Here is a 26948-nt window from a genome sequence, read left to right on the forward strand (position 1 = left end):
TTACAGTTCACAGTCTGCCCAGGCATGAGACTCTATAAAACTTTTATCTCCAGTTAATGAAAAAGCTATGGCTCAAGAGATAGAGCACTAGTCTTGGGCAGAAAGCTCAGGGACAGTACCCAGGCCCTGAGTTCTAGGCTTAGGACCAGTATACACATATGAATGAATGAAAAGGTTTTTTTTGTTTTTTTTTGTCGGTCTTGGGGCTTGAACTCTGGGCCTAGGTGTTGGTTGTCCCTGAGCTCTTTAGCTCCAGGCTACTGCCCTACCCTTGAGCCTAGGTGTTGTCACTGAACTCTTCAGCTCAAAGCTACCGCCCTACCCCTTGAGTCACAGCTCCACTTCCACTTTTCTAGTAGTTAATTGGAGATAAGAGTCTCTGGGTCTTTAGTACCTGGGCTTGCTTTGAATTTTGATCCTCAGATCTCAGCCTCCTGAGTAGCTAGGATTACAGGCATGAGCAACATGGCACCACCACCAGCTAAAAGATAAGATTTCTGAAGATAAAAGATAAGATTTCTGTTTGTGCTTGTTTTGTGCCCATTTGCATGTGTTTGCCCACAGTGAATGACCTGAGCACTGCTATAATTGATAGCAGTACCAGTGTAATATCTTTAAATGCTATTATTTTTTTCTGTAATAAATGGAAAGAATTGTGGACAATACATGGCACAGAAACACTCAAGTGTTATCTAGGTTTATGGTTGTCATTAATAACAGCTCTTGGTTTTCTTCCAGAATTGAGCACTTTGCCAAAATCTATAGTCAGAAAATTGGCATCAAAAAGGAAGTTCTTTTGAAGACCTTGTGGGGAGATTATTACATAAACATGAAAGCTAAGAAGATTATGAAGGCTGACCAGGTAATGTGGTATGGGGCCCTTTCCTCATCAAACCCTGTGCTGTAACACCTTCAGTGGATATAACTTCAGCTTTAGTTCTCAGGGGTGAGTCCATGAGGGGATTTATATGTAGTCATATTTGATTGAGAAAGGCTTATGAATCTTACATATAAGAATTATTTGAATAGAGTCCTGGGTCCAGGTAGTTACGTTGTTTTCCAGAGGACAAGGCAGGTCTGATATAGAATGTAGATAACTATTTACAGCATTCTTACATCTACTTTCATCTTATTATTGAATAGACATTTCTGAACTGACATGAGCTAACATGGATAGTATGAAAATACCTAATAAGAGTTCAATAACCTAAACCCATGTATTCTTTTGTACAGGCGAAAGGAAAAAAACCTTTATTTGTACAGTTGATCCTGGAAAATATATGGAGCTTGTATGATGCTGTCTTGAAAAAGTAAGACTTGTGAAATGGTCTTTGGTTTCCTTCCACACTGATGAATCAGTCTTAGGAAGTTTAGAAAGATGGGGACACTGAGCAGATGACAGGGCCCACGGTACACATGTGGCCCCAGCGAAGGGTGGCAGAGGTGGGCTGAACTGAAATAGTCTACACCTGCTCAGGTGAGGAGTTGAAAGGGCAGAGACAGAGGGCTTTTGCTTTTACAAAAGCAGTTGTTTTTGGTTTTTTTTTTTTTTTTTTTTGGTTGGTCATGGTGCTTGAACTCTGAGCCTGGAGCTCTGTCCCTGAGCTCTTCAGCTCAAGTCTGTCACTTGCTCTCCTCGAGCCACAGCACCACTTCCAATTTTCTGGTGGTTCATTGGAGATAAGAGTCTTCACGAACTTTTTTGCCCAGGCAGGCTTTGAACCTTGATCGTCAGATCTCAGCCTCCTGAGTAGCTAGGATTCCAGGCGTGAGGCACTGGCGGCCAGCACAAACCCAGTTTTTAAAGTAGTAATTGTAGTAGAAGAAAGGTGTTTGACATCTTAAGTTGCTAATGAGAAACATGGAAAAAACTATGACTGACTTTCTCATTTATTCCCACAGTCGCATTGTAACTTACCATTCCTTGGTGAAGCAACTCCCCTTAACCTAGCAGAAGAGTACTCCAGGGCACTTTTAAAGGAGTTCACTTGGAAGGGTCACAGGAGAGGATAGGAAGCCTCTGCTGTGCAGGATCCTTTTATTGTAGTTAGCTGGGTAGGCAGGCAGGCAGGCAGACAGATAAGCAGCACATTAGGGAAGAAGAATAACATGTCAAATTAGTACTGAGCTCTGTTACTTCTTGTTCATAGTTGTGTATACCTTTTTCCATCTCATTTTTACTGCAGGGATAAGGAAAAAATTGACAAAATAGTGACTTCTTTAGGATTAAAACTTGGAGCCCGGGAGGCACGACACTCAGACCCAAAAGTCCAAATCAATGCCATCTGCAGCCAGTGGCTCCCCATATCCCACGCAGTCCTCGGTATCCTTTGCTTTACGTCCCAGTCCAAGTAAGAAATAACACACTCCAGTCCAGAGTACTGCCTCAGTATTGGTCCTTAATGACAGGCTTCAGCAATGGTGTGTCAGAAACTGCCCAGTCCTCTTGAGATGACATCGGAGAGAGTGGAGAGGCTAATATGCACGGGATCGCAGACGTTTGACTCCCTTCCACCAGAAACCCAAGCCCTAAAAGCAGGTGAGGTGGTGATGAACATGCAGAGTGAACCGTGTGTTGACTGTTGTCAGCACGGGGTGGGGAGGGGGGGGGCGGGGAGGGGGGGCTCCAGCCCAACTCACTGACTACAAAGAAACTTGAATTGTCACATGTCCACAAGTAGGCAGTTTCACAGACAGCCATTTCTCCAGGTCTCTACCACCACCACCAAAGTTTTTCTTCACCCAGCCCTTTGCTTGGCCATGGGTAGGTGACCAAACTCCAATTCTGAGCTCAATTCATTTCATAATTACCCTGTCCTCTCCTCCTGTCAGCAGGAATGGCATCCCTGAACTGTGATTGCTGCTGCAGCTGTGTCCTTGGGGTCAGGAGTTGTGCTGCTTATTGGATGTCCTGAGCGGGAAGCTGGGGTTTCTCCAGGCTCTGGGGTGCTGGGCATGTTCGCTTCTTCCCAAGCTCTGCTCCCCAGTCTGCTCCACTGCCACCAGTCAATCACTTCTGCATGCTTTCCTCTACCTCCTTTATCTCTTTTGGTTCTTTGCCTTTTGTTTCTTCTCTGTCTGCTTGCCCTTGAACTTTGGGATTTCTCCAGGAGCATACTGTCTTTGTACCTCACCTGCTTTAGCTGCAGTCACGTCTGTGTGAGTTCATATAGTCTCAAGACTTGAATGGATATTAACAAGCTCATAGTTTCCCACACCTCTGTGTGCAACACACAGTTGTTCCCTGAATGCCTTTCTTATGTCCAGTTGGCAAATGCTCTCTCTTCCCCTCAGCAGTCTAAGAAATACTTCAAACCGACCTGTCCATCTTACCTGGAGCAGAAGCCTACCCTTTCCAGTTATTCCCATCTTGGAGGCACCTCCATCCTCCAAAAATGTTGGCATCCACCGTGGCTCATATCTCATTCTTGCCTACACCCACCCAGTCTTATCAGCAAAGCCTATTTATTCTTCCTTTGAAAAACATCCAGGATCCATTTATTTCCCTGCATTTCCGCTTCTGGTTCCCTGAGCCAAGCAACTGTCACCTCTCACCTAGCTGGTGTAATGTATTCTGACTACAGCCCCAGCTGCTGCTCTTGCCTTCCTTTGGTATTTTCTGTGTATTGCAGGAAGTAGGGTGCTGGTCCTCAGAGCCTTCCAGAGGTTTCCTGGCAAAGCTTATTTCCTGGAGTTTTTCTTACTCTGTGTGTGTGTGTGTGTGTGTGTGTGAATTTTGTTTTGATTTGGGGTAATGGGTTAAAAAAAATGACTAGCCAGTGGCTTTGTGCCTTCGGTATACATTAAGGGAAAAAAAAGTCACTGTGTTGATATAAACTTGTATTAAACTAAATATTTAGAGAGAGTTCACATCTTATAGTGCCGAATCCTTAAATTTATTCCTAAAACATTTTATTTCTATTTTGACATATTAGTTTTGTCTATTTTCTTTCTTAATGTGCTGTGTGGTAAGGGATTGGAAACACTGTTGGTTTTTGTTTAACTACCTTATTGACTTCTGACCTTTGGTATCATTCTGAATTACATCTGTTCTTTCTGGAACCAGGGGCCCATTCGCTGGGGTACCTAGTGGGTGGACCCATGGCTCTAGTCTGAGGGAAGTGTCTCCAGCCGGGTCTGCTTGGTTCTCTTTCTTCATCTCTCTCTACGCCCTTGCTCTTTCTCTCCTGTTCATTACTTGCAGTCTTTTCTAGTGGACGTTTATTGTAGTTGTAAAATGTCACATATTCAGGTGATGCTATATTCTAAACAGTTCAATTGCTTCAACCACAGAAAATCTGGGATTTTGATGCTGGGACAAAATGGTGATGTCTTTGCTTGCTGTTTGTTTAGCTTTTATGAACTGTGGGCATGAGGACACTGCTCCAGTCATTATCTTCGTTTCCAAAATGTTTGCAGTGGATGCAAAGGCCCTGCCTCAGAATAAGCCAAGGTAAGGTGGGGGGAGGGGGCAGGGCTGGGCCAAGGGGGCGTTGAGGGAGTCGGGGAGCACAGCGATGCCTCCGCTTCTCTTCACAGCATTCATAACGGGCCAGTTAGAAATAGTCCTTGTTCTTGGAGTTCAGACGTGTGTATGGGAGACAGCTGCTGAAACCTCCCCTGGGTTGCCCCCCAGGAGCTGATGTAACCTTGGAGAGTGGCAGTAGTGGTGTACAACAGTTGGCATTAGGAGCATGTTGGGAAGGGTGCAGCCCAAGCCTCCTGTTTCCTCTCCTTTACCTCAGTGAGACTGGAGTGTCTGGAACCTCTGCCTCTGTGTGTACTGGGTATGCATATGTGGCAGGTGTGGCATGGGATTTCTTCTCACATTCCAAGTCTTTACTGAGGGCTTTCTGTGCCCTGCATCACCTGTCTTTTATATGAATCCTTCTCCTCATCTCTTATGACTCCCTGACTAGTTTAGGTCCTGGTCGTCTCCTGCAGACTTGGTGATAAGGAGCAGAGGGGCTGTGCTAGAAAGCTATGGAATTTGGCACTTCCATTTGAGATCTGTGTTTGGGAGAGTTTGGGTCAAATGACTGAAATTTTCCCGAGTGTGACCAGGGCTCTGTGTACCTTGCTGCACTGTGGTGAATGTGTGTAGGAAGCTTCATGGAAGGTGGTGCTCACCCTTGCAGATCCTCTCTTTGTATTTTAGCAAGAATGTAGACGTGGAGAGCTGCCTGAAGGACGGCTGCCTTGTTAAGCCTAGGGGGAGGAGGTAGAGGAAACATGGTTGCTGCTGACTACCCCACCGACAACCCGTCCTCCTGCACACAGCCTCACCTGCTTGAGTACTTCTGAACCTAAAATCAGTGCCTTCTACCCTTCCTTTTAACTGCTGTTCTCCACACACGTAGGGGGAAAATGCCAATTTATTACGGAGGCTTTTTACATGGTATTCCACGCCTTGTTACACTTTCCCTTCCTTCCCTCTGCTCTCTGACTCTTTCTGAGGACCTTGGGTGTCTACAAAAGGTGCCATGTTACAGAGTTGGCCCTTGTCTGCCCCAGCCAGGGAGAGCCTTGGAGAGGCCTCTGCCTGGGTCATTTGGGGCCAATCCGCACTCGTCCAGCCGCACAGTCCCTGCGGCTTCCCCTCTTTTGATGTGGCATGGTGATGTCCTCTAGGCCTCTCACACAAGAAGAGATTGCTCAGAGACGGGAGCGTGCGAGGAAGAGGCATGCAGAGAGGCTCCTCGCCACTCAGGGCCAGGTGCCCGCAGAGCCCAGTCCAGACGGGGGCACCCGTCCAGCAAGCCCACAGGGGGACGAGCCAAAAGGTACGTACAGCTTTTCGGAGCAGGCTGGGTGCAAGTGTTCAGCTTCATGCCAGCTGGGACCTGTACCCTTTAGCTTCATCATAGTTTTTGTCCACTTTTCTTTACGTTCTTGGTGTTCTTTCATGTCATTGAAGCCAACGTACCCAGTGTTTTCACTGTTGCAGCAGTCTCTGCATAATGAAGACAAGGGCTTGATACTTACTGTACCTTTGTTTCTGGCAGTTGGTGAACAGGAAAGGGAGGGTGAGGCTCCTACCTCCGTGCCCCAGGAAGAGAGCAGCCAAGAGTCTTTCATTGCATTTGCTCGGGTGTTCAGTGGTGTGGCTCGAAGAGGAAAGAAAATTTTTGTTTTGGGGCCCAAGTACAGTCCACTTGAATTTTTGCAACAGGTAAGGATTAAAAGTTAAATGTTGGACTGCTGTTTGTGAGAACGTTTCAGAGTTGCTGTGCAGTGAATAGAGAGTTGGTGAACCCCCAGGTGTGACTCTCTGGGTATGAAACCTTAGGTGTAAGTCCTCGGTACGAAACCCTAGGTATGAATTCCTGGGTATGAACCTCCAGGTGTGAGTCCCCAGGTATGACTCTGTAGGTGTGAAACCCCTGGTGTGAGTCTCTAGGTGTAAACCCCCTTATGTATCTTTAGAGTTACTTTGTGGAGTTGCATTTATATCAGAACATGCACATTTATATCATCAGGCACTGGAAAAACCACCACTTTCAGGAGGTTTTCTGTTCCACCTTAGCACAGTAAGCTCTGTCCTCTGCATCGTCGTGGACTATTTGCCTCTATAACTGTCAGTCACTCTATGCTAGTTAGTTATCTTTATAGTAGTTGTGTCTGAGGCATTTTTTTCCCTCTTCCTAGCATTGGCAGTATGCCGAGGGCCTTTGGGTACCAAAGATACATTGGTTGATTGAAGTATTTTTTGGACATGTGAATTTATATAGAGGGTATCTTTTTGAAGAATATTGAATCACTCCAGAAGATAGCTTCTTATGATTAAATGTGATGTAGGGGGAGTGCATAAATCTACCACACTTGCAGCACATTTTTGCTGTGTGAGCTCTGCCATTTTTCAATGTTCCTAATATTTTACCACATGTCCCTTTCTACTTCAGCAGGTGTTTGGCTTTTTTTCATGACATTTTTGCTGATTATGTGCTACTAAGCCACCAGCCCTGGTTGAATGCATGAACATTATCATAAGATCAAAACTTATATATATATATAAACTATAATGACAATACTGAATTATCCTAGCAGCCCAGTCACCTCCAGAACTGGTGTAACTGTCCAGTGGTTCTCATAAATACTAGGCTCTGGGACTAGCAAACACATCCTTCTCAAGACACGCTAACTTAAAGCTGATGATTAAGCATGAGTCTAGACAGATTTTGGGGTGTGTGTGTGTGTGTGTGTGTGTGTGTGTGTGTGTGTTTGTTTTGTATTAGAGAGGTTTTAGTATTGCAAATTTTCTTCATAGAATGAGGCATTTTTTTATTACTCCATTTCAAATCACATGTTTCAGGTCTACATGAAAAGGAGCTACACCGTATCTTAACTGATACTGATTATTGGTCTCCAAAGCCTCCTTACTTTTCTTTTCCTAGGTACCGTCTGGCTTCTCCACTCCACTGGACGACCTGCCTCCGGTCCCACACATGTCATGCTGTGTGCTGGAGCACCTGTATCTCCTGATGGGACGGGAGCTAGAGGAGCTGGAGGAGGTGCCCCCTGGGAATGTGCTCGGTATGTATGTCCCCGTGTCACATCCACACATGCCCACGTTTCCCAGCATGGCTCTAGAAGTTTTATTGTAGATAGTAGCTTTGATCTTGCATGTAACTTGGCACTAGTTTCTTATCTCTTGAACTTGGGTGTTTGACCAATCAGCGTGTGAATGAGTTACTTCCTATTCTGTACACATACTTCCTGCTCCATGATTCATTAACACTCTGGCCTCTGGGGGTCCACATATTTGGGAAAAAAGAGAGGGAATTTCTCTGAAGTCTGTCAGATGACTAAGACATTTCTGGTCTCAAATTTTAAACTTCTTTGATGCAGAAATGTGTTTTGCTCATTGCTTTTCCTCCATGTTCTAATTAGTCTTCTGAATATTGCCTCTTACCAGTTTATCAGCTATTCATTTTTTTTTCTATGAACTGAGTGCTTATTGCAGCAATAGTGGGGTGATGGTGGGAGCTGGGCAGAAGTGACTAGACACTTCCCTGTTAGGCATATTTACCATGTAAGAATAAGTGGTATGTCCATCATACCACTTTAGGACAAAGTGAGGAGCAAGGCCAGGTATCTCCTATAAGACTTGTAGCTACAAGTAAATGAACACTGGGACCCTGGTTAGGAATGGAATCGAGGCCTTCCTTCCAGCCTGGCATGCAGGATACCAGGTAACTACTCCCAGGGGGCCAGGGCAGCCCATCTCCTGTGCTGCCTCCCGCAAGTGAGTCCCGGTGCCTGGGCCAGACTCAGAGGAGGCCAGCAGCTCCACCTTCTGATGGGGTGTGTTTGGAGCAGCCACGCGCCGGTCATGCAGGCCCATCACACTGAAGGCAGAGATGCTCACAGTGGTTGCGAGCGCCTTGCAAGGCTGCTCAGAAGAGAGTAGTAGAAAGTAATAGGGCGGATGCCCATATGGTTTTCATCAGAAACAGTAGAGTCGGTAAACTTGCCCAGTGCAAATGGAAAAAGAATCATTGGAGAAGGAAATGAGAACATTATATGGCATTCTTAGACTGTTTAGTGTTACGTAGTCCATGTCTAAAGGACCTGAGAAATGCAGACTTCACATTTGAACTCAACTATAACTCATTTGGAATACTGATAAGTATGGAATGGATTTTGTGGTCTGGAAATAGTTGATTTAAAGTTTAAAATCATCTAATTCCAACCTGATGTTTGGATGTAACTAGAGACTTCATTGTGCTTAGCACACAATAGTCTTTTGTTGAATTCTGACTGGGAATATCTTAAAATACGTGTTTGCTACTGGCTCCTGAGAAAATGTGAGGGAAAATTCAATTAGGATCCAAATCTTTAGCCTTTTCCTATCTACTTTGAGATCTCTTCCATATGGCTGAACCTTTAGGAGTTCGTGGATGTATTCTGAGAGAACATGACATTCCTCTTTTCACAGCATGAGGAGAATAATGAATATTAATTTGTATGTTAGTGAGTGGATTTGAGTTCTGCCTGGCTGGTTGGTTGGGCCAATAGTAATTCAGTGCTGGTCACATCAGTGTGGGTTGAAGCTGTGTGAGTGTGAACATAGAACAGGGAGAAAGTCCTTATGAGGCGTGGCCTGGGAGGAAAAGGTTGGAAGAGTTTTATTGGCAAATTTGATGTGATTTATTTGTAGAGAAATCTCAGCAGTGTATGGCCCTTAAAGACTATGATATTTTCTAATACATAGTTTACTTACTTGAGAATTTATTTTTAATGACTGTTACATTTTCCCCTGCAGACAATATTTTAATCCACAAAAAAACAAGCAGTTTTGCTAGTCCCCTGTAATTTTAATAGTTTCAGTTGATGAGAAAAGAGAAAATAATAATTTTTAAATTAAATAGCCAGCTGGGCATTGCTGGCTCACACATATGGTCCTGGTTGCTCAGGAGTCTGTGATCTGAGGATTGCAGTTCAAAGCCAGCCCATGGGCCTCCTCTTATCTCCAGTTAACCAAAGAACTGTGGCTCCAGTTGGTAGAGTGCTCAAGGACAGTGTCCAGGCACTGGATTTAAGCCCCAGACGAGCACACTGACTTCTGAACCAGCACTGCTCCTCCCTGAGGAGCTTCCACGGCTTTGCTCCTGTGGAGTTTCCTGACCAGATCCACCTCCACGTCAGATTTTGTTGGTCCCCCTGACTCCCTTCCCTGGAGGCTGGCTGTCCAGGGTCTTCCCTGTCTTCTCTACTACTCATGTATTGCACCCCCCCACACTTTTCTAAGTGGCTCTGATGTTTCAGTGCCTTCTCTGCCCAGACACCTATCTGTAGATTGTTGTAGGTGACATTCAGACAGCCAAGCAGAAATCTCATCTCTCCAGAGCTCTCCACACACAATGAGGAGTGTAAGCAGCTCTGATCTGATCTGATTGGCTGCCGAAGGTCCACGTGGCTGTGCCTCTGAGAGGTCCAGCGTAGCCAGCTCCTGCTCAGGGCAGGTTGGAAGCACTAGCTCTTTGTTGGAAAGCCAGGGGCAGTCCTATTGACACATAGGCTTGGGTTGGGCTGGCAGAGGTTGAGCCAGCTGCCTGTTCTCTGTCTCTGGATGATAAAAGACATCTGCATCTCTTTTCTTGCAAGAGCTGCAACTTCATGGGCTGAACACAAGGGGGCAGCCTTCCCCATGACTCACAGAAGGGACAAAGGCTGTGTGTGGTTCCTCTGCCAGTGGTCTGCATCCCAGTATCCACATTTGAGATGTATGTCCTCCAACTGGGTATTGTGAGAGTGTTAAGCCACCATGAAAGGGATTGGACTGCTGAGTGGATTTTACAGCTGGCTGGGCTGAAGTTTTGTGGCCACAGTCTGAGATCTTGTCAGCCCAAGGTCTGCACATGGTAGCAGGCAGTTTGTGTTATTGGAGGCAGAAAGATGGCTGGAAAACTGAAATCAGCTCAGCTTGTGTGAAGCTGAAGTTCCCTTGTCTATTTGTTTTGCCCGCCCCCCCCCCCCTCACCCTGTTTGTTTTCCCTTTTTCCTCTCCTACCTTTCTTGCAGGTACTAAAGGCCTGTTGCAATTGCATGTTTTCTCCCTTTGGTTTCCTCTGGGTTTGGTAGCTTCTAGGTGGAAAGCACATTGTTATGCAAATATGTGCTGCCCAGAGTGTAATAAAGCCAAATATGAAATATCACCAATACCCCAATCTTCTGGCAATTAGAAGCAACTTGTCAAGAGTTTTGTTTTATATTCCCACTTGGCTGTACGTTTGTGTACAGCAGCTCAGCACATAATTGCATTGATGATTGTATTTCAAAGAACTTAGGTCAAATTCAAGTACACAAATGAAGCAAAGTTGTTATTCCTTTGCCATCATATCTAAATTCATTCTGTTATTTGACTCTCTACTGGCTGGAAGAAATTAGATATGTTTTGAAATTTAAAGGCAGGTTCCCAATCCCCCAAGGAAGGGTGGAAAAATGAATATTTTCTTTTAGGTCTCAACAGAAAGCTATAATTAGCAGACTTATTATATAATAGTTGTATGTCCTTTGTTAATTGGTAGTATAGAAATGCCACGTTACCAGTGTACTTAAAATAGGCCCTGAACTGTATCTCACCAGCACTTACTGCATGTCAGATATTCAGCCAGTTATGTTTCTTTTCCTTTCTTTTCTTAAAGAAGGAAATGACAAAATGATAAATTTTCATCTTCATCTTGCATATGATAAAACTAAGATTGAGAGAATTTTAACTTGCCCAGCAAGTCTGCCTCTCATTAGACTTTCAAAGTATCTTCCTTCTTTAACCTTCAATAGTTACTAGAGTTGAGTTTGGCCCATGAAAGTCTGATTTCTATTCATTTCTGACATACTTGTAGGCTTAAATAATAATAAGTTTGAAAATCAGATATGTAGTTAAAGAAATTTATAGTTAGAACTAGGTTGAGGTTATGCTAAAATAAAAAATTATCTTTTTTAAAGGACCAGCAGGGCCAGATGCAGTAGCTCATATCTGTAACCCTAGCTACTCAGGAGGCTGAGATTGAGGACCACAGCTCAAAGACAGGGTAGGACTAAAGTCTGTGAGACCTTTATCTACAATTAACCATCAGAAAACCGAAAGTGGCGCCATGGCTCAAGGGATATGGTGGTAACCTTGAGCCGAAGAGCTCAGGAACAACGCCCAGGCCCAGAGTTCAGGTCCCACAACCAACAACAACAAAAAAGAACCATTAGGTGGTAGGTGACCGTTGTTGCCACAGTCATAGGTAATTTAGATGTGTTATATTGAATTCTGTAGGATGTAAAGTTATTTCTCAGTGCCATGACCAGAAATGTGGCAGGCCCTGATGTGTCCCGTGTCTGTCAGTCCTATCCTGTTTCCTCAGGAAATGGGGATTGCCAGGGATCCTCTTATCTACAGTTAACCACCAAACTTCAGAGGAGAGGTTCAGCTGGTAGACCATCAGCTTTGAGCTGAAAAGGCCAAGAATGAATTCCAGGCCTTGAGCTCCAGTCCCCATTCCCGGGGGAGCATGTGGCCAAATCACAGCTCTGTTCTGTGCAGGCATGGGACACTCTGTGTACCCTGTTTTTATTGATTTTTTTCTGTGTCTCGCTGCCTTGTTGAGTTTTAGGCCTAAAAACTGAGCATGAAGATGTGGAGAAGAAGCCACCTGCTGCAGCTGCTTTCCCCATTCCTCCATGTTGGAAAAGCAGGGTGTTGATGTTTACAGTGAGGGGGCTTCTGGCCTGGCTTACTCAGGATGCCCTGCTTGGTGCCTGCTGTCGCCGCTGAGAAATTTCTCTCCCTGCCTTCACACTTAAGACACTGGTTGGATGGTGGATTCTGTGGTCTCTTTTGTAACGCTGAGAAGTTTCTCTCCCTGCCTTCACTCTTACAAACACTGGTTCGATGGTGAATTCTTTGGTCTCTGTTGTAATGGATATGAGTTTGTCCTGGTTTTATTTTATGGCTAAAGTATATATTTGACCATACCAGTTCTCTAATGGCTTGGAAGGCATTTCCCGTTTCTGCTTCTGTTAATAGCTGCCTTTTTCTTATTTCATCTCATTCTTTAAGCATTACACTAAGATGTTATCATTTGTATTCCACCAATTTAAGACTTGGGCTCTGTAAATTCTTAGAGAATGACCCTGCTTCACTTTTGTGTCTCTGAACAAAAAAAAAAAAAAACACAGTGGCTCAAGAAAAATCTTTGTGGCATGAACTGAGACTGAGCCTGGTCCAGGGTTCAGTCTGCCTGGCACCAGTGCTTTCCGTGCCCAACTCGGGGAGACCCTCCTCTTTTCTGTGCTTTGAGTAGACCACACAGCAGCTGTCAAAGCACCGAGGCAGAGGGGTTGCCAGAGGTCCAGTGTCTAGACAGGCAGGCTGAGTAGCCGGCCCGGTATCCAGGAGGCAGACCATGTTGCATGGCGCTGCTCTGGGGTGGGAGGAAGAGAGGGCATCTTCAGGGGGGTGACTGGACAATGCAAAGAGTTTGAAGGAAGCCACAGGGTTTGTGAGCACAGGTAGTGGACAAAGCTGTGTGTTTCCAAAGAGTTGGGTTTGTGCTGTTAATGTTGAACACTGCAGCATTGTGGAAAGCTAGGTGTGTTCGGTAACTGTCAGTTATTAGCCAGAGGAGGGAAGAATGACATTTTGTAAAATTCAAGTTACAAAATACGGTCTGTACTGTGATAGACTATTCATAGTGCTTGATAAAATGAGTCTCTTTCCTCTGCCAAATTTTATTACAGCTAGGTATCTTCAGGTTAGGTGAAATGAGGACAAGTTAACTGTTGTTAAATGTAACTGCTATAGATTCCTGTGATTCCCCTGTTTTTTAGTAGCAAACATAAATTATATGCTGTTTTAATCCATCTTATTATTCTGTTTTCATAGATGCATGCAAAGTGCCACCATGATAAAAATCTGTGATAGCTAGAAAATGTCATTATTTTTTACTTTGTATTCCAAGCACAGAGGCTGTCTGTAGGCAAAGCTGCATGGGTTTTTAATAGGATGATGTCAGGGTGGCTCTAGGCACTCTAGTGCTGAGATCCTGGAAGGTGTCTACACTAACATGGCATCTGCGGGTGCTCAAGAAACCCTAGTTGAGTCAGGTTTCTGTCCTGCAACGAGGCCTCTGTCAAGTGTGCTTGATCTTTAAAAGGCCCACCATTTGAGTTTTAGATCCAGCACTGGCGCATCCTAGCACAGTTCTGGATTGTCTTGTTTATTTTTTAAGCAGTTACATAGTTTGAATTTTTGTTGTAAAAGTAATACCAGTTCTTTGTTGACAAGTGTATCTGTTACATTATTTCACTCATGAGTTTCTAAAGTAATTCATGCTCTTTGCAAAATCCAGACACTTAACAGAAATGAAGGAACATGTCTGCAGCCAGTTCTCGTCTCACAAGTAGGCCAGCTGTATGTCCTTCTGGGGTTTTCTCCACTTACACACGGGGTGTGTGATAACAGTGCCTCAGGAAAGGCACAGTGCACTGTGAATATGTGCAGTCTCTGCACTTGGACACTTTATCACTTTCTCTTCTGACAGATTCTCAGGCCCATTATTGTTGCTGAGCCCTCTATCTGTATATAATATGCAAGGCTGTGCAGCTTACAATGTGGTGAAACCCAGATAAAGCAGTGCTTATGAAAGCACAGTTCCATGTGATCGTGGTAATCACTAACAGTTAATTATCTGCACGAGATTCTGGTTTTTGTCGTCACTAAAGAAAGTTCCTCTGCTTGTGCCTGACTTGTTGAATCAGGTTCCTGGCCTCAGAACACATCGTTATTCTTACTGTATTTGTTATTTTAGAAAGCAGCCCTTCTAATTATCTTTACTTCAACAGACTTTTCAAAAAGTTCTCATGAGTAGTATCTTTTAACTCAGCTAGAAATATAAAGTTCTTTGCCAGAAAGATCTCACCCAACTTGAAAATTTATGTTCAGACTTGACCACGTGGTTTCAGAACATCCTCTAGGAAACCATGTGGTGGCCTGTAGTGAGACCTGGACCACTGTCTGAGCCTCCTTTATGGTGGGAGTGTGATGGGAAGAGTTGATTCCTGAGAGGCGCTGAGCTGGTCCCTGCTTTCTGCCCTCCTGTAAGCCTTAAGGAATTGTTGAAATGAGTGAGCTTGGTAAAACCAGGTCCATCTTGTATTTTTATAGCACTGCGTGCTTTTCAGATGCTTTTATCTGTACTGTTTGATCCATCCAGTCTGTTTCTTGCTTCTCTATTTCAAAGGCTAAGAATAGGTAAGTTGGAAGTAATGTCTATTAGAGTAGGCAATTATTTCCAGGTGTTTTTTAGACAGGTTACCTTTGAATGATGAAACTCTAAACTTTCTTTTCCCTAAAAGAGAGCTTTACTACTCAAAGTAATCTTAGAAATTAGCAGCCCTATGTGAATTAATGCACCTTCTATCTGGCAAATATCATGTAACCCTTTTACTAATTACAATAAAATAAATAAATGAATAAAAGGAAAAAAAAGAAATTAGCAGCCCTGGAAATTTTAGAACTTTGTTCTTTTTCTTCTTTCTCTTTTATAACGAATGTGTGTGACTTGCCACAGTGTAGAAAGTATATTATGTATAAGGACAGCTAGGAAAGTAGCGAAAGAGACAGGGCAAAGACAGCTGGGATGGAAATGAAGTTTAGATGGTTTCCATGACCTAAAACCAACTCCCCTCCCCACCCCTCTTGTCATAGTAAGAAAAAAGCGCAGAGACTCCTCCCTCCCGGGCCCTGTGTATGAAGTGGAGACTGGGGACTCAGGGTCAGGCTGCCTAGTGCCCATTCTAGACCGTGATCCACCTAAGAAGCATTCCAGCTCCCTGTCAGCTGGGAACTCAGAACTCCCTCTGTGGACACCAGACACCCAGGGAACCAAGTAAGCCATAGATTGTTTCTGGGGCCTGAGCTGAAAAATGCTAATGTGACCCATTTTCAGCATGATCCCAGGGTTTACAGCTCCCTGATCAGTGACACAGGGTGACATGATACTCAGGCCACAACAGACTGCTTTTTAGGCATCTGTTTAGAAAATCGTTATAAAAGTAGTCTGGGTGCCTGGGTGCCTGTGGGCTCATACCTAGAACCTAGCTACTCAGGAGGCTGAGATATGCGGATCATAGTTCAAAGCTAGGGTGGCAGGGAAGTCCATGAGATGCTTATCTCCAGGTAACTGCCAAAAAGCCAAAAGTAAAGCTGTGATTGAAGTGGTAGAGTAACAAACCTCACGGATAGCACCGAGGCCCTGAGTTCAAGCCCCAGGAAGGACACTTCAAAAAACCGCACATATATTAGTATATTTATTGAGACCATTTGTTTAAATTTGGAAGACAGTATGATGAGAGCTATCCACTGTCCCTCTGTCCAGAGATAGCTACCACTGGCTTGTGGGGTACATCTTCGGTCTCTTCTTTCCTATATCTACTACCTTCCTATATGGCAGGTTATAATCTTAAAGAACATACATTGTAAAAGGTGGGAGACATACTTTTTAAATGAAGTTAATCTAGCCCCATTGGTAGGTCTCCATTGTGGTTCCCTTTATTATCTCTGATTGTCGCCTCACCCACAGTCACTGCCTTCCCTGCATCCTCTGAGCCTATGCTGCTTTCTGGAGAAAGGAGCTGTGAACTGACCCTTCTGTGTTTTCCTTTCATGGGATCCACAGGGAACTAAAATAGCTCTCAGTGGGAGGGGCCTCCTCTGGTGCCCTCCTCCCCTCCTCCCCCCACCATTCTCCTGGCCTCCTCTTCCTTTGATCATCTCTGCCCTGATCTCATCCAGGAGCCATTGTTCCCTGCTTCTAATTGGAAACATTTAGGTTTCAGGTAGGCTAAGGCTGTTATTTCTTGCAAAGCCAAATCTTTTTTTTCCTTTTTCAAATTTTTGTCTTAAAACACGTTTCCAACATTGCTTTCAACTAGACTAAGTGCTGTGTGTTTCTTGTGTGCTGACACATTTTCCCAGTTTATTTAAGTCATTAGAGTTGAAAGAAACCACAGCCTGCAGCATGCTGCACAATACAAGTTTAGGTCACTGGACAGGAGACAAAGCTCACGAGGAAGTACAATCTTTACAGTGATCTTATTACACACAAATACAGGATGTATACCACATTCCAGGTGTAATTTTGATAGATATTAATGAAGCTGCCATTAAAATGACTGCTTTGTGACCACCGTCACCACCACAGTTCCCCTTACTGAGCAAGAGGTCCTTGTACTTCCAAGGTTCTCCTGCCCAAGACCAGAGACAAGCAGAGAGCGGAGGCAGCTCCAGTCCTGCCTGTGTGCCCCTGTGCACTGGACTTCAGCCCAGACTGGATGCCACTCCCACCTCCACGCCCTCTGCCACCACAGCCCGTCCCAATCTCCTAGGCTCTCTCTCGGCTTTTCTATTGGAGTGCTTGTTGCACTGTAATATATAGATTGCTTATCCGTTTGGCCTTGTCATCCCACCCCTACTTGCTTTGTGTTTCTACCCTTAAAACCACGTCACTGAAAGACTCATGGGAAGTTGGGTGAACATTAGTCAGTTCTGTGAAAGCCCAACTTCCTAAGCTTTTGAAACTTAGATACCAAACAGAAAAGTCTCCAAGAAGTTCTACCTGGGGAGGGGAGGAGGAGCGAGAGCATAAAATAAGAAGGGAAACTAACATCTGGAGGAAAAATTATTTTATTGCATAAATAATATAAACAATATTTTAAAACCATATAAATACAAAGGCTTGAGTGTCTAAACCAGGAGTCTAGATTTTATCTCTGTGTCTCCTGGTGCCTGCTTCCCAGCTTCTCGCCACCCCACAGCCAATACACATAGCAGGTGTGCTGTAACTAAGTTGATGCTGGCCAACAGAAACTATAGCAGCATTTATGTTCCTGACAGCAGTCAAGCATCCAGGTTTACAGAGTGCACTACACAGGTGAGTACAGTGACCCTCACCCATGGCAGAAGGTATGGTCCAGAATCCCCCCACGATAGGGAGGATCCTTGAAGCAGCAGCGGTTTGCTTGTTGCTGCTTTGTGGATTCTCATCTACCGTGGAGTCTCTGGACCAGAGCTCCCACAATGAGTGAGGGGTCGCTATTTACATTTTTTTAACCTGCCTTACAGTGAAGCTGCACTAAGTGAACCACTCTGTAGCCAGGGGATGTTGGAAGTATTTGGCTCTGGGACAGGTGCACTGAGTTCACACTGTGGGTCTTGTTCTTCCCCTAGGGATAGGAGGCCTTCAGGATTTTGTGCTGAAGTCTGCCACCCTGTGCAGCCTGCCGTCCTGTCCTCCATTCATACCACTCAGCTTTGAAGCCGCCCCGATCGTGAGAGTGGCCGTTGAGCCGAAACATCCAAGTAAGAGGAGCAGAGTGCGCTCACTTCAATGTGTGCATTCATGACCGCACGTCTCAGGATTTCTCAGCGGGGCTGTGGTGATTTGTGTGCACGTGCGTAGAAGCAGCAGCCCATAGAAGGGCCTCTCACTCTGTCTTAGGTGTGTGGCCTGCATGACTAGGTACTGTGTGTCTAGGTAGACCTCATTCTCATTGAGGATGGAGATGGTCTCCATTATATCTCTGCTATCCTGGCTTGGGGATGTACTCAGCAAAGCTTCTGTTGATTATGGCTACCTCTTCCTTGGGCTGGCTCTTCGATTCAGGATGAGTCCTCTGCCCTTTGTTCTGGAATTGTACTGAGCGTTTTCTATTTGGAATCCAATTTCTGCCCCTCTGTGCCAGCCCCTGGCTCCAGCACTTATGTGCCTGGCCATATGACAGTGAACCCTTAGACTCAGGCTTGTCCCATTCCGTCTGTTTCCTCTGACCACACTTCACCCATCGAACCCTCCTTCCTGTGCTTTTGCCACTCTGGTTCCTGGGAGGAAGCTTCAGGCCTCATTTTAAGGGAACCAAAGAAGCAGTGTGTGAAAGGGTGTTTCTCCATAGACTGCGTCTGGACCTGTGTGTTTCGTCTCATCCCCCCTCGAGTTCTAAGGCATCCTTAGCCATTGAAGGCCCCTGTCCCTCCAACCCTATTACAGATGGTTGGAGGACTGAACTCTGAACTTGGGGTTCGTCTTAGAGCCATTTGCCATGGCTGCAGATCATAAGTAGTACATCTGGGCAGCGTGCCATTACAGGATGGCAGGACAGACTAGTGGAACACGTGCCACAGTAGTCACCCCTAGGAGAGCCCGAGACCAGGTTCATTAACACTGCTCAGGCGTGCCCTGAGAACACTGATGCCCCCTGGACCCGATGTCCTGCACGGAGCAGCTCCACAGACGCACCTGCATAAGCAGCCCTGTGGAAGTCTCGCAACAGTTTAATACTGCTTCTGCCGGCTTATGACTTTAGCATCCTCTTTAAGGAAATGTTCTGTCACATTTATCCTAAGAAGTAAATTCATAAGCATAATTCTGGTGCTTTCTGTCTGCTGAGGATTTGAAGCAGTAAGACAAGTGAGCACTGGAGTCAGGCATGAGCTAGTGAGCGTCTTCTGTTAGTGTATGTTCGGATCAGGTACCAGAAGGCCTCTTCGCATCACTGCAAAATTAGGAAGAAAACTCGGCCTTCACCGAGTTTACTTCTTAGGAGGGCACCAATGGCCTGTACTCCCAGCTACTCAGGAGGCTGAGATCCAGAGGATGGAGGTGTGCAGCCAGCCCAGGCAGGAAAATTCAGCATTTACTTCCTGTCATGTCCCCTTGATATCTAGTGCCACGGTCTTTGGCATATCTTTGTCCTCGGAATGTGTTTTACCAGTGTTCGTGTGCTGACATAGGTGAGATGCCGCAGCTCGTGAAAGGAATGAAGCTGCTGAACCAAGCAGATCCCTGCGTGCAGATCTTAATTCAGGAGACAGGAGAACACGTTTTGGTTACAGCAGGAGAAGTCCATCTGCAGCGATGCTTGGATGACTTAAAGGAAAGGTTGGTTAAAATTCTCCAGGTGGAGAGAGAAGTCTATGGGAATTTTCAGTGTAGCCCAAACCACTTACATGTAGGGAATACTTTGTGGAGAGAAATGGGTTGCCCTAAACTCAGTCATGATCCTACTGTACTGTAAAGAAATAAGGCAGGTAAAAACTCTTAGTATAAAACCTCATACGTAATAAGTGATCATCAGCAAATAAAATACGCATGCACATACACTTCTTATTTTTATCATCCTCATTATGATTAGATTTTATGTCCAATTCTTTGACGAGACTGAACTATATAGTTCTCTGTCATGATGCCAGATTTGAGTATCAGAGTAATTGCAAGTCAGTATAATATCAGGCAAAATCTGTCTTGTATGTTCTATAACTGCATAGCATTGCAATAAGCTAATCCTTGAAAGTGGAAAACAGCACAAAACCATACTTTAGTGGAAGTCACCTTTTCTCATGTTTTTATTTTTCTTCCACATATTATATTACATCTCAGATTCTGTATTCTTTTTTTTAATATATTTTTTATTGTAATTAATAGAAGGATTACATGATATTTGCCAGATAAATGGTGCATTAATTCCCATACATTGATACCCTTTCAGATTCTGTATTCTAAAATCAATCCGAGTCATTTTCAGAAAGGTATCTGTAGCTCAGCCTTCAAAACGTCTCAAATTGATCAAAAGACATAAAACCCAATAATAAGATTCTTGCCCCGCATTTACAAAATGGAGAAAAGAGAAATCTAAAATCAAATGTAAACATTTAAAAAACTTTCAGTAGTCAGACATATCCATTTTGAGTAATACTTCCCTGTGTATGTGTGTGCATGCACACAGAACAGCACTGCCACACACACGCACGCACGCACGCACGCACGCAGAATGACACTGCCAAGAGCCAACAACAACTAGAGCAAACACAGCAGCTGGTCAGTTTCCAGACTCTGCCTGGTGTGAGTTTAGCATTTCACTTGGAAGGAAGGCAGGGCTGGAGCTAAACCTGACTTGGGGAGGGAGAGTGTGAGGGGCCTTCTCAACTTGGTACCAGGTGGAGCTTAAGCTCTGTGCTGTCAGCAGTCAGTACCCACAGGAAGTGGTTTAAATCGGACTCGTTAAAATAAATAAACTTAAAAATCGACTTCTCAGGCATACTAGTTGCATTCCAAATGCTCAGTAGTGTGGCTGTGCAGATTTAAGTGAGGTAAATCCTTGCAGGTGCAGGTGGCATATTTCAAGGGTGGTTCGTGGTGGTCACAGTGAAGACATTGAACGCTTCTGTTGATTTCATTTGGAATGCACTATGCTGGCCTCGCTCCCTCTCAGGGAGCCTCACGGGCCAAGGGCTCTCACCTCTGGGCCTTTGTTCTCTAGACTCTGAGTTGACAAATTTCATTTTAGAGAATTCATTTGTCGAATTCCATCACAACATTCATTTTCCACTTGAAACATTTTTATCTAAGGAAATGGTTTGTTTAGCTTGTGAACAAAGCAATGCAATTCCAGAACAGGCAGAGTACTCCCAGAAGGTGAGTTCTGTTAGAGGCCATCTTCTCAACCTCAAGGGAAAGGAGTTTTTGAGTTGCAAATTGTGTATGTAAAATAATTCTTACGATTCCGTGTTTCGTGCCATCCTTGATGGGTTTGCTGCCATGTCAACCATAACCATCCATCATTCCCCTTGGATTTGCAGGTTTGCGAAGATTCACATCAGCGTGTCTGAACCCATTATTCCATTCAGAGAAACAATCACCAAACCCCCAAAGGTGGACATGGTCAATGAAGAAATAGGCAAACAACAGAAGGTTGCTGTCATACACCAAGCCCGAGAGGACCAGAACCGAGTCCCTGAAGGCATCCAAGTGGACTCAGACGGGCTGATCACCATGACCACGCCCAACAAGCTGGCTACGCTCAGCGTGCGAGCCCTGCCCCTTCCAGAAGAGGTCACTCAGCTCCTGGAAGAAAACTGTGATTTGATTCGCTCCATGGAGCATTTGACCTCCGCCATGAATGAGGGCAAAAACACCCAGGTGATTCATCAGAAGACTCAAGAGAAAATCCGGGAGTTCAAAGGAAAACTGGAGCAGCACTTAACAGGAAGGAAATGGCGGAATACCGTGGACCAGATCTGGTCATTCGGGCCAAGAAAATGTGGGCCCAACATCCTAGTCAATCAGAGTGAGGACTTTCAGAACTCGGTCTGGACAGGCCCCGCAGGCAGAGCCTCTGGGGAAGCCAGGAGATACCGGGATTTTGGCAATAGCATCGTGAGTGGCTTCCAGCTGGCAGCCCTTTCCGGCCCCATGTGTGAGGAGCCCCTCATGGGTGTTTGCTTTGTCTTAGAGAAATGGGACCTGAGTAGATTCGAGGACCAGGGAACGAGTGAGGAGCAGAGTCAAGAACAAGACGATGTGGTGACGGGAGAGTGGCAGGGGGAAGGTGAGACCCCTCTCAGCAGGGACCCAGATCAGGAGCAGCAGGATGGCTGCAGGGAGCTCTCCGAGAAGACGGCCTCCCAGAAAGGGGACGCCGTGGCCGCGGACTGCTACGGGCCCTTCTCAGGGCAGCTGATTGCCACCATGAAAGAGGCTTGTCGCTATGCACTGCAGGTGAAGCCGCAGCGTCTGATGGCAGCCATGTACACATGTGACATCATGGCCACCAGCGATGTCCTCGGTAAGGGGGGGTGGGGCGGGGCCTTGAGGGTCTGTGAAGGCAGGCCCCACGTGTGAGACTCTTGAGGAGAAAACAGGATCTTACCTGGTCTTGACATCCAGTTAGTGAGGGTGAGATGCCTTGCATGTTATTACCACCATGCTCTAGTTTTCTGCCCAGTAGAAATCTGTCCACAAACCCAGGCCTTCAGCCATTCTTAGAATTGGTTGACTTTTCACCATTCCATTGCTGTCCTGTGGACATACCTCCTGCTCTGCATTCCACTGAAATGCATCAATTGTGTTTGGACAAATGGCCCTAGAGGTCATTCAGACGGCACTGAACAGACACCGTTTCCTCTCACGAGGCAGAGATATGCTGATCTTCTTTCAGCAGTGTTTGGGAATTGCACTGTAGCAGTAGCTCACATGGAAAGTCAGGGCCAGCCCCACACTCTTTTCCGAGGTCTCTCTCTACAAGTATGCTTTACTGGGCTCCCCAAAATCAAGGAGAATGAATGTATTCCTTAGTGGTGCCAGCAGTCATATCTTTGTGTGCCTCCACCTGCATGACCAGTTGATGGATGTGAAGTGTTTTTTGCTCTGCAGGGCGTGTCTATGCTGTCTTGTCAAAGAGAGAAGGTCGAGTGCTTCAGGAAGAAATGAAAGAAGGCACTGACATGTTCATCATCAAAGCCGTGCTGCCCGTGGCTGAGAGCTTTGGCTTTGCCGATGAAATCAGGAAGAGGACGAGTGGCCTGGCCAGCCCTCAGCTGGTGTTCAGCCATTGGGAGGTAAGGCGAGGAGTCTCCATCCTCCTTCCCTCCTCTTGTAGACCTGCTTCCTGCAAAGAGGCGTAGAGGAGCAGGCCAAGCTTGCCATGCCATTGCCTTGCAATGATATTTTTATCCAGGTTGACTGGTCCTTAGACTGTGTGGGGCTTAGAACACAAAGACAGAGGATTTCTTTTCTTCCCCTCTAAATACATAGTTTAGATTCCTAAGCCAAAAGCACAGATCTTTCGGAAAATGAACCTTCCAGGGCAGGGAGTTGGAGGAGGAAGAGTTCCTGCCTGTACAGAGATAATTGGAGAGAAGACTCTCATGGACTTTCCTGCCTACCCTGGCTTTGAATCTGGATCCTCAGATCTCAGCCTCCTGCGTAGCTGGGATGAGGCATGAGCCACTAGTTCCTGATTCATACAGTACCTGTGATCTCCACGAAGAGGTGCTGGTGTGTGATGCTGGGGACTGTCTGCAAGCACAAACATCCAGAGCTGTCGCTGTTAGAATGATTCGATTGAATTTGTATAAATGAGTGGTCATTTTATAGCTAACTTTATCATTGAAAGTGATGTATCACCTTGTAACATGGGTCGGGAAGAGTTGATCTTCCACCTCCTTCCTTCACACCTGAATTACTCCCTCTAAGGCACAAACTTGTCACACACTTAGCACTTTCGTCCGAGTCATGTGCCCATATCACCCTCCAGGGAGACTGGGAAATGTAGTCTGACGAGGGCTGGCATGGAGCCATAATTATCAGCGTCCCCTCAATGACCCTCCCCAGGGACTTTGGGGTGGCTGGGAGGGAATATGGTGTGGCATATTTGCCATATGATTGTGGGCTTCCCGAACCCAGGAATCCCTGTGCCCATCCGTCTAAAACGGGAGTGGGCCCAGGGCCACCTGTGTAAAACTGGCTGGCCTTCCTCATGGAGTTTGTTATGTGGCATAATAGTGGTTTGCAGTTTCCCTTAGCTCTCAGAAATACAAAGAAAAAAGCTGGCCAGGAGTTTGGCCTAGTGGTAGAGTGCTTGCCTAGTATGCATGAAGACCCAAGTTCAATTCCTCAGTACCACATGCATAGAAAAAGCCTGAAATGGTGCTGAGGCTCAAGTGGTAGAGTGCTAGTCTTGAGAGAGTCCAAGGACAGTGCTCAGGCCCTGAGTTCAAAGCCCAGGACTGGCAAAAAAAAAAAAGGCTGAAAATTGATCTTATATACCTACTAGCTTTTTTTAAATGTTGGTTTCTGGCTTAGCTACAGCTTGTTATTAAAAAACAGCCTCTTAATAATAATTGTAGGGAAAAAATATTTTTAAGAGAAAGGTCTTGCTTCAGTTTTGCGCCATCCTTCTGTCTTCCTTGGCCACCTGTCCTAGCCCTGTTTCCAGAAGCTTCAAGCCTGTGAAAGTCTTAAAAATGACATTATAACTAAATGTCATTGAGCTGCGATGTCTTGGCTGTCTCCATTCTTCCTCCTCAGATAAGTTTAGAAATAACATGGTATTGAGATCTGGCTTCTCATTCCAAGGCACTTTGGTTCGTTTGTATTCTCCCACGCCATATAATTCACAATCAGGAGCTTTTGAGAAAGAGTACTTAAAAATACAGAGAAAATAAAATTACAGGCATTTTCCATGAAGAAACCTTTGAAGTCAGCAATCCCATAAGTTCTCTTTCTAAGTTTTACCCTTCTGTGAAAAAAAAGGAAAAGATGGGGCCGGGAGTTTGGCCTAGTGGTTAAAGTGCTTGCCTAGCATGCATGAAGACCCGGGTTCGATTCCTCGGCACCACATGCATAGAAAAAAGCCAGAAGTGGTGCTGAGGCTCAAGTGGTAGAGCTCTAGCCTTGAGAAAGTCCAAGGACAGTGCTCAGGCCCTGAGCTCAAGACCAGGACTGGGGAAAAAAAAAAAAAAAAAAAAGGAAAGGGGGGCTAATGGCAGGCACAGAAAGAAAACTGCTCCCAGAACACGGCATGTGCAGTGCTGGTGTACATGCGTGCTCACGTGGCTCCCGGCACTCCACTCAACCCGTGTTTCCCCTAGATGGGCATTGAGGAGAGATGTGCACAGGGTGTGCCCCTGCTCGCACAATCACAGTGGAAATGGGCAGAAAACAGAACTCGGGAGCTGGCGCTTGGGGTTTGCTCTTTGATGCTGAGAGCAGGTGGTTGCTTTGGGAGCTTCCTATGTACTGGAAGATGGCATCTGTGTCAGCCTGTTGGGTTGCTCCAGGCCCATGAGCTCTGTGAGCCAGTGAGTCAGCCGGCAGCCCTGCTCTAGCCTGAGGGGTTGCTGGCCCCACAGACCCAGGAAGGTGCATGCCACCCCCTGGACTTGGGGCTTCTTGGCATGTTGAGGCGGGAGGCCCCCCAGGGTCCCCAGGCTGGGAGGGGTGAGGGAAAGCCAGGCATCTGCCTGGTGGGACAGAGCCAGGCCGGGGCAAGGGTGTTCCTGGCTCCTGGGCAGGGCTCCAGCCTCTGCTGTCTCTTGCCCAGCCACTCATTGCTCTTAAGAGCAATGAGTTTTTCTAATTCTGACTGGACAGGCTCCAGTGCTGCATTTGGGAGGCTGAGGGTCCGAACTCAGAGGCAGCCTGGGCTACCCAGTGAGGCCATGACTCTACAAGCCACTGAAATAGAGCAGGAGTGTCGTGGCACTCCTCCCTCCTCCCTCCCTGCCCCTCAGGAAGCACAGGGCTCCTGGTCCAGGGGGGAAGACAGCACCCCTGATCCCTGTGGTCCTCCCGCCTCCACTGGACTTGACCACAGGGCGGCTCGTGGCGTCTGGCCTCTGTAGGCAGTGGGAGGGCTTGTCAGATCACAGTCAGAGCACACGGGGTCTTGCTCTTGCTTGCTTGCTGCTGTGAGCTGGCTCTAAGGAGCACCGCATGTGGCCTCTGCCTCTGGGCCATGGCTGTGCACCCGTCCTTGTCACCTGTCCTGCCTGATCTTGCAGTACCGGGACTTCATGGAGTTAGCTGCCCGTGCCTGACCCAACCCCTGTGGCCTTCTGTTACCAGGTCATCCCCAGCGACCCCTTCTGGGTGCCCACCACCGAGGAGGAGTACCTGCACTTTGGGGAGAAGGCCGACTCCGAGAACCAGGCCCGGAAGTACATGAACGCAGTGCGGAAGCGGAAAGGCCTCTACGTGGAAGAAAAGATTGTGGAGCACGCGGAAAAGCAGAGAACCCTCAGCAAAAATAAGTAGCTCCTCCTCTTGGTAGATCCCTTCTCTTTCTACTGGATAAGTGCCATTGCGAGGTTAATCTACTGCGATCTTTCTGAGAACTCCCTTCCAATAAAGTTGATTCCTAGAAATATTTTAAAGAGAATGTTGAAGAACCTATTTTCAAACACAGTTTTTTTTAGCTGATCCTGGCTCCAGACGAGAAGTTGTCTATCAACACTAATAGATGTGTGTGGTCAGGGCGACTCGGTGCGGAGACTGCACCGTGCGAGCCCCTCCCTGGCTCTTCCACTAGTAAATCCGGTGGCCTGGTCACCGCAGGTCCACCCCTAGGATGTCTTCCCTGTAGCACCGGAGTTTCTGATTGAGTCACCACAGAGACCACACAGCTCTGAGTGCAGCTGCCCTGGGGACCCGGCCAGCCTTTAAGCCATCTGCTCTCACACTCCTCCCAAGCCCCGTTGGTGCCTTCCATATCAGTCCTGCCTGAGCCTTTCCAGGAACAGTCACTCCACTGCCTCCTCTCAGCTTTGCTGGGGGTGGGTGCTGGTGTCTGAGCTCATGCTACACCGTCAGTGTTCTCCCAGATCACCTCCATGGTCCCATCCCAGGGGCAAATGAAAATCCAGTCAAAATACACACGCATGTACGCACGCGTGAGTGCGCGTGCGCGCGCGCGTGTGTGTGTGTGTGTGTGAGCAAGCACGCACTCGGGTGCTGTCACTGAGTCTTTGTGTTCAAGACTGGTGCTTTACTACCTGAGCCACGGCTCCACTTCCAGCTTTTTCGGTGGTTAATTGGAGAAAAGAGTGTCACAGACTTTCCTGTGGACTGCGACCCTCAGATCTCAGCCTCCTGAGCAGCTAGGATGACAGGCGATTCTGACAC

At 46.2% G+C, this 26948-nt stretch overlaps 1 protein-coding gene across 4 annotated transcripts in view; it reads left to right on the forward strand.

Annotated features, from left to right (window-relative positions):
• Nucleotides 1-26698, forward strand: part of Efl1 (elongation factor like GTPase 1) — a 38138-nt gene extending 11440 nt beyond the window's left edge. For all 4 annotated transcript variants that reach the window (XM_090321697.1, XM_090321695.1, XM_090321696.1 and 1 more), the window contains 13 exons: nucleotides 739-862; nucleotides 1234-1310; nucleotides 2187-2323; nucleotides 2417-2539; nucleotides 4354-4453; nucleotides 5632-5783; nucleotides 6006-6172; nucleotides 7395-7533; nucleotides 17720-17851; nucleotides 19280-19427; nucleotides 21125-22110; nucleotides 22698-22882; nucleotides 25893-26698. In XM_090321697.1, coding sequence (XP_090177823.1) covers nucleotides 739-862; nucleotides 1234-1310; nucleotides 2187-2323; nucleotides 2417-2539; nucleotides 4354-4453; nucleotides 5632-5783; nucleotides 6006-6172; nucleotides 7395-7533; nucleotides 17720-17851; nucleotides 19280-19427; nucleotides 21125-22110; nucleotides 22698-22882; nucleotides 25893-26081 — 2659 coding nt within the window. In that variant the 3' untranslated portion in view covers nucleotides 26082-26698. The remainder of the gene's footprint in view (nucleotides 1-738; nucleotides 863-1233; nucleotides 1311-2186; nucleotides 2324-2416; nucleotides 2540-4353; nucleotides 4454-5631; nucleotides 5784-6005; nucleotides 6173-7394; nucleotides 7534-17719; nucleotides 17852-19279; nucleotides 19428-21124; nucleotides 22111-22697; nucleotides 22883-25892) is intronic.
• Nucleotides 26699-26948: the final 250 nt, after the last annotated feature.

Source organism: Megascapheus bottae, chromosome 30 (assembly GCF_031878675.1).
Source record: "Megascapheus bottae isolate mThoBot1 chromosome 30, mThoBot2.hap1, whole genome shotgun sequence".
In the NCBI taxonomy this organism is placed as follows: domain Eukaryota; kingdom Metazoa; phylum Chordata; class Mammalia; order Rodentia; family Geomyidae; genus Megascapheus; species Megascapheus bottae.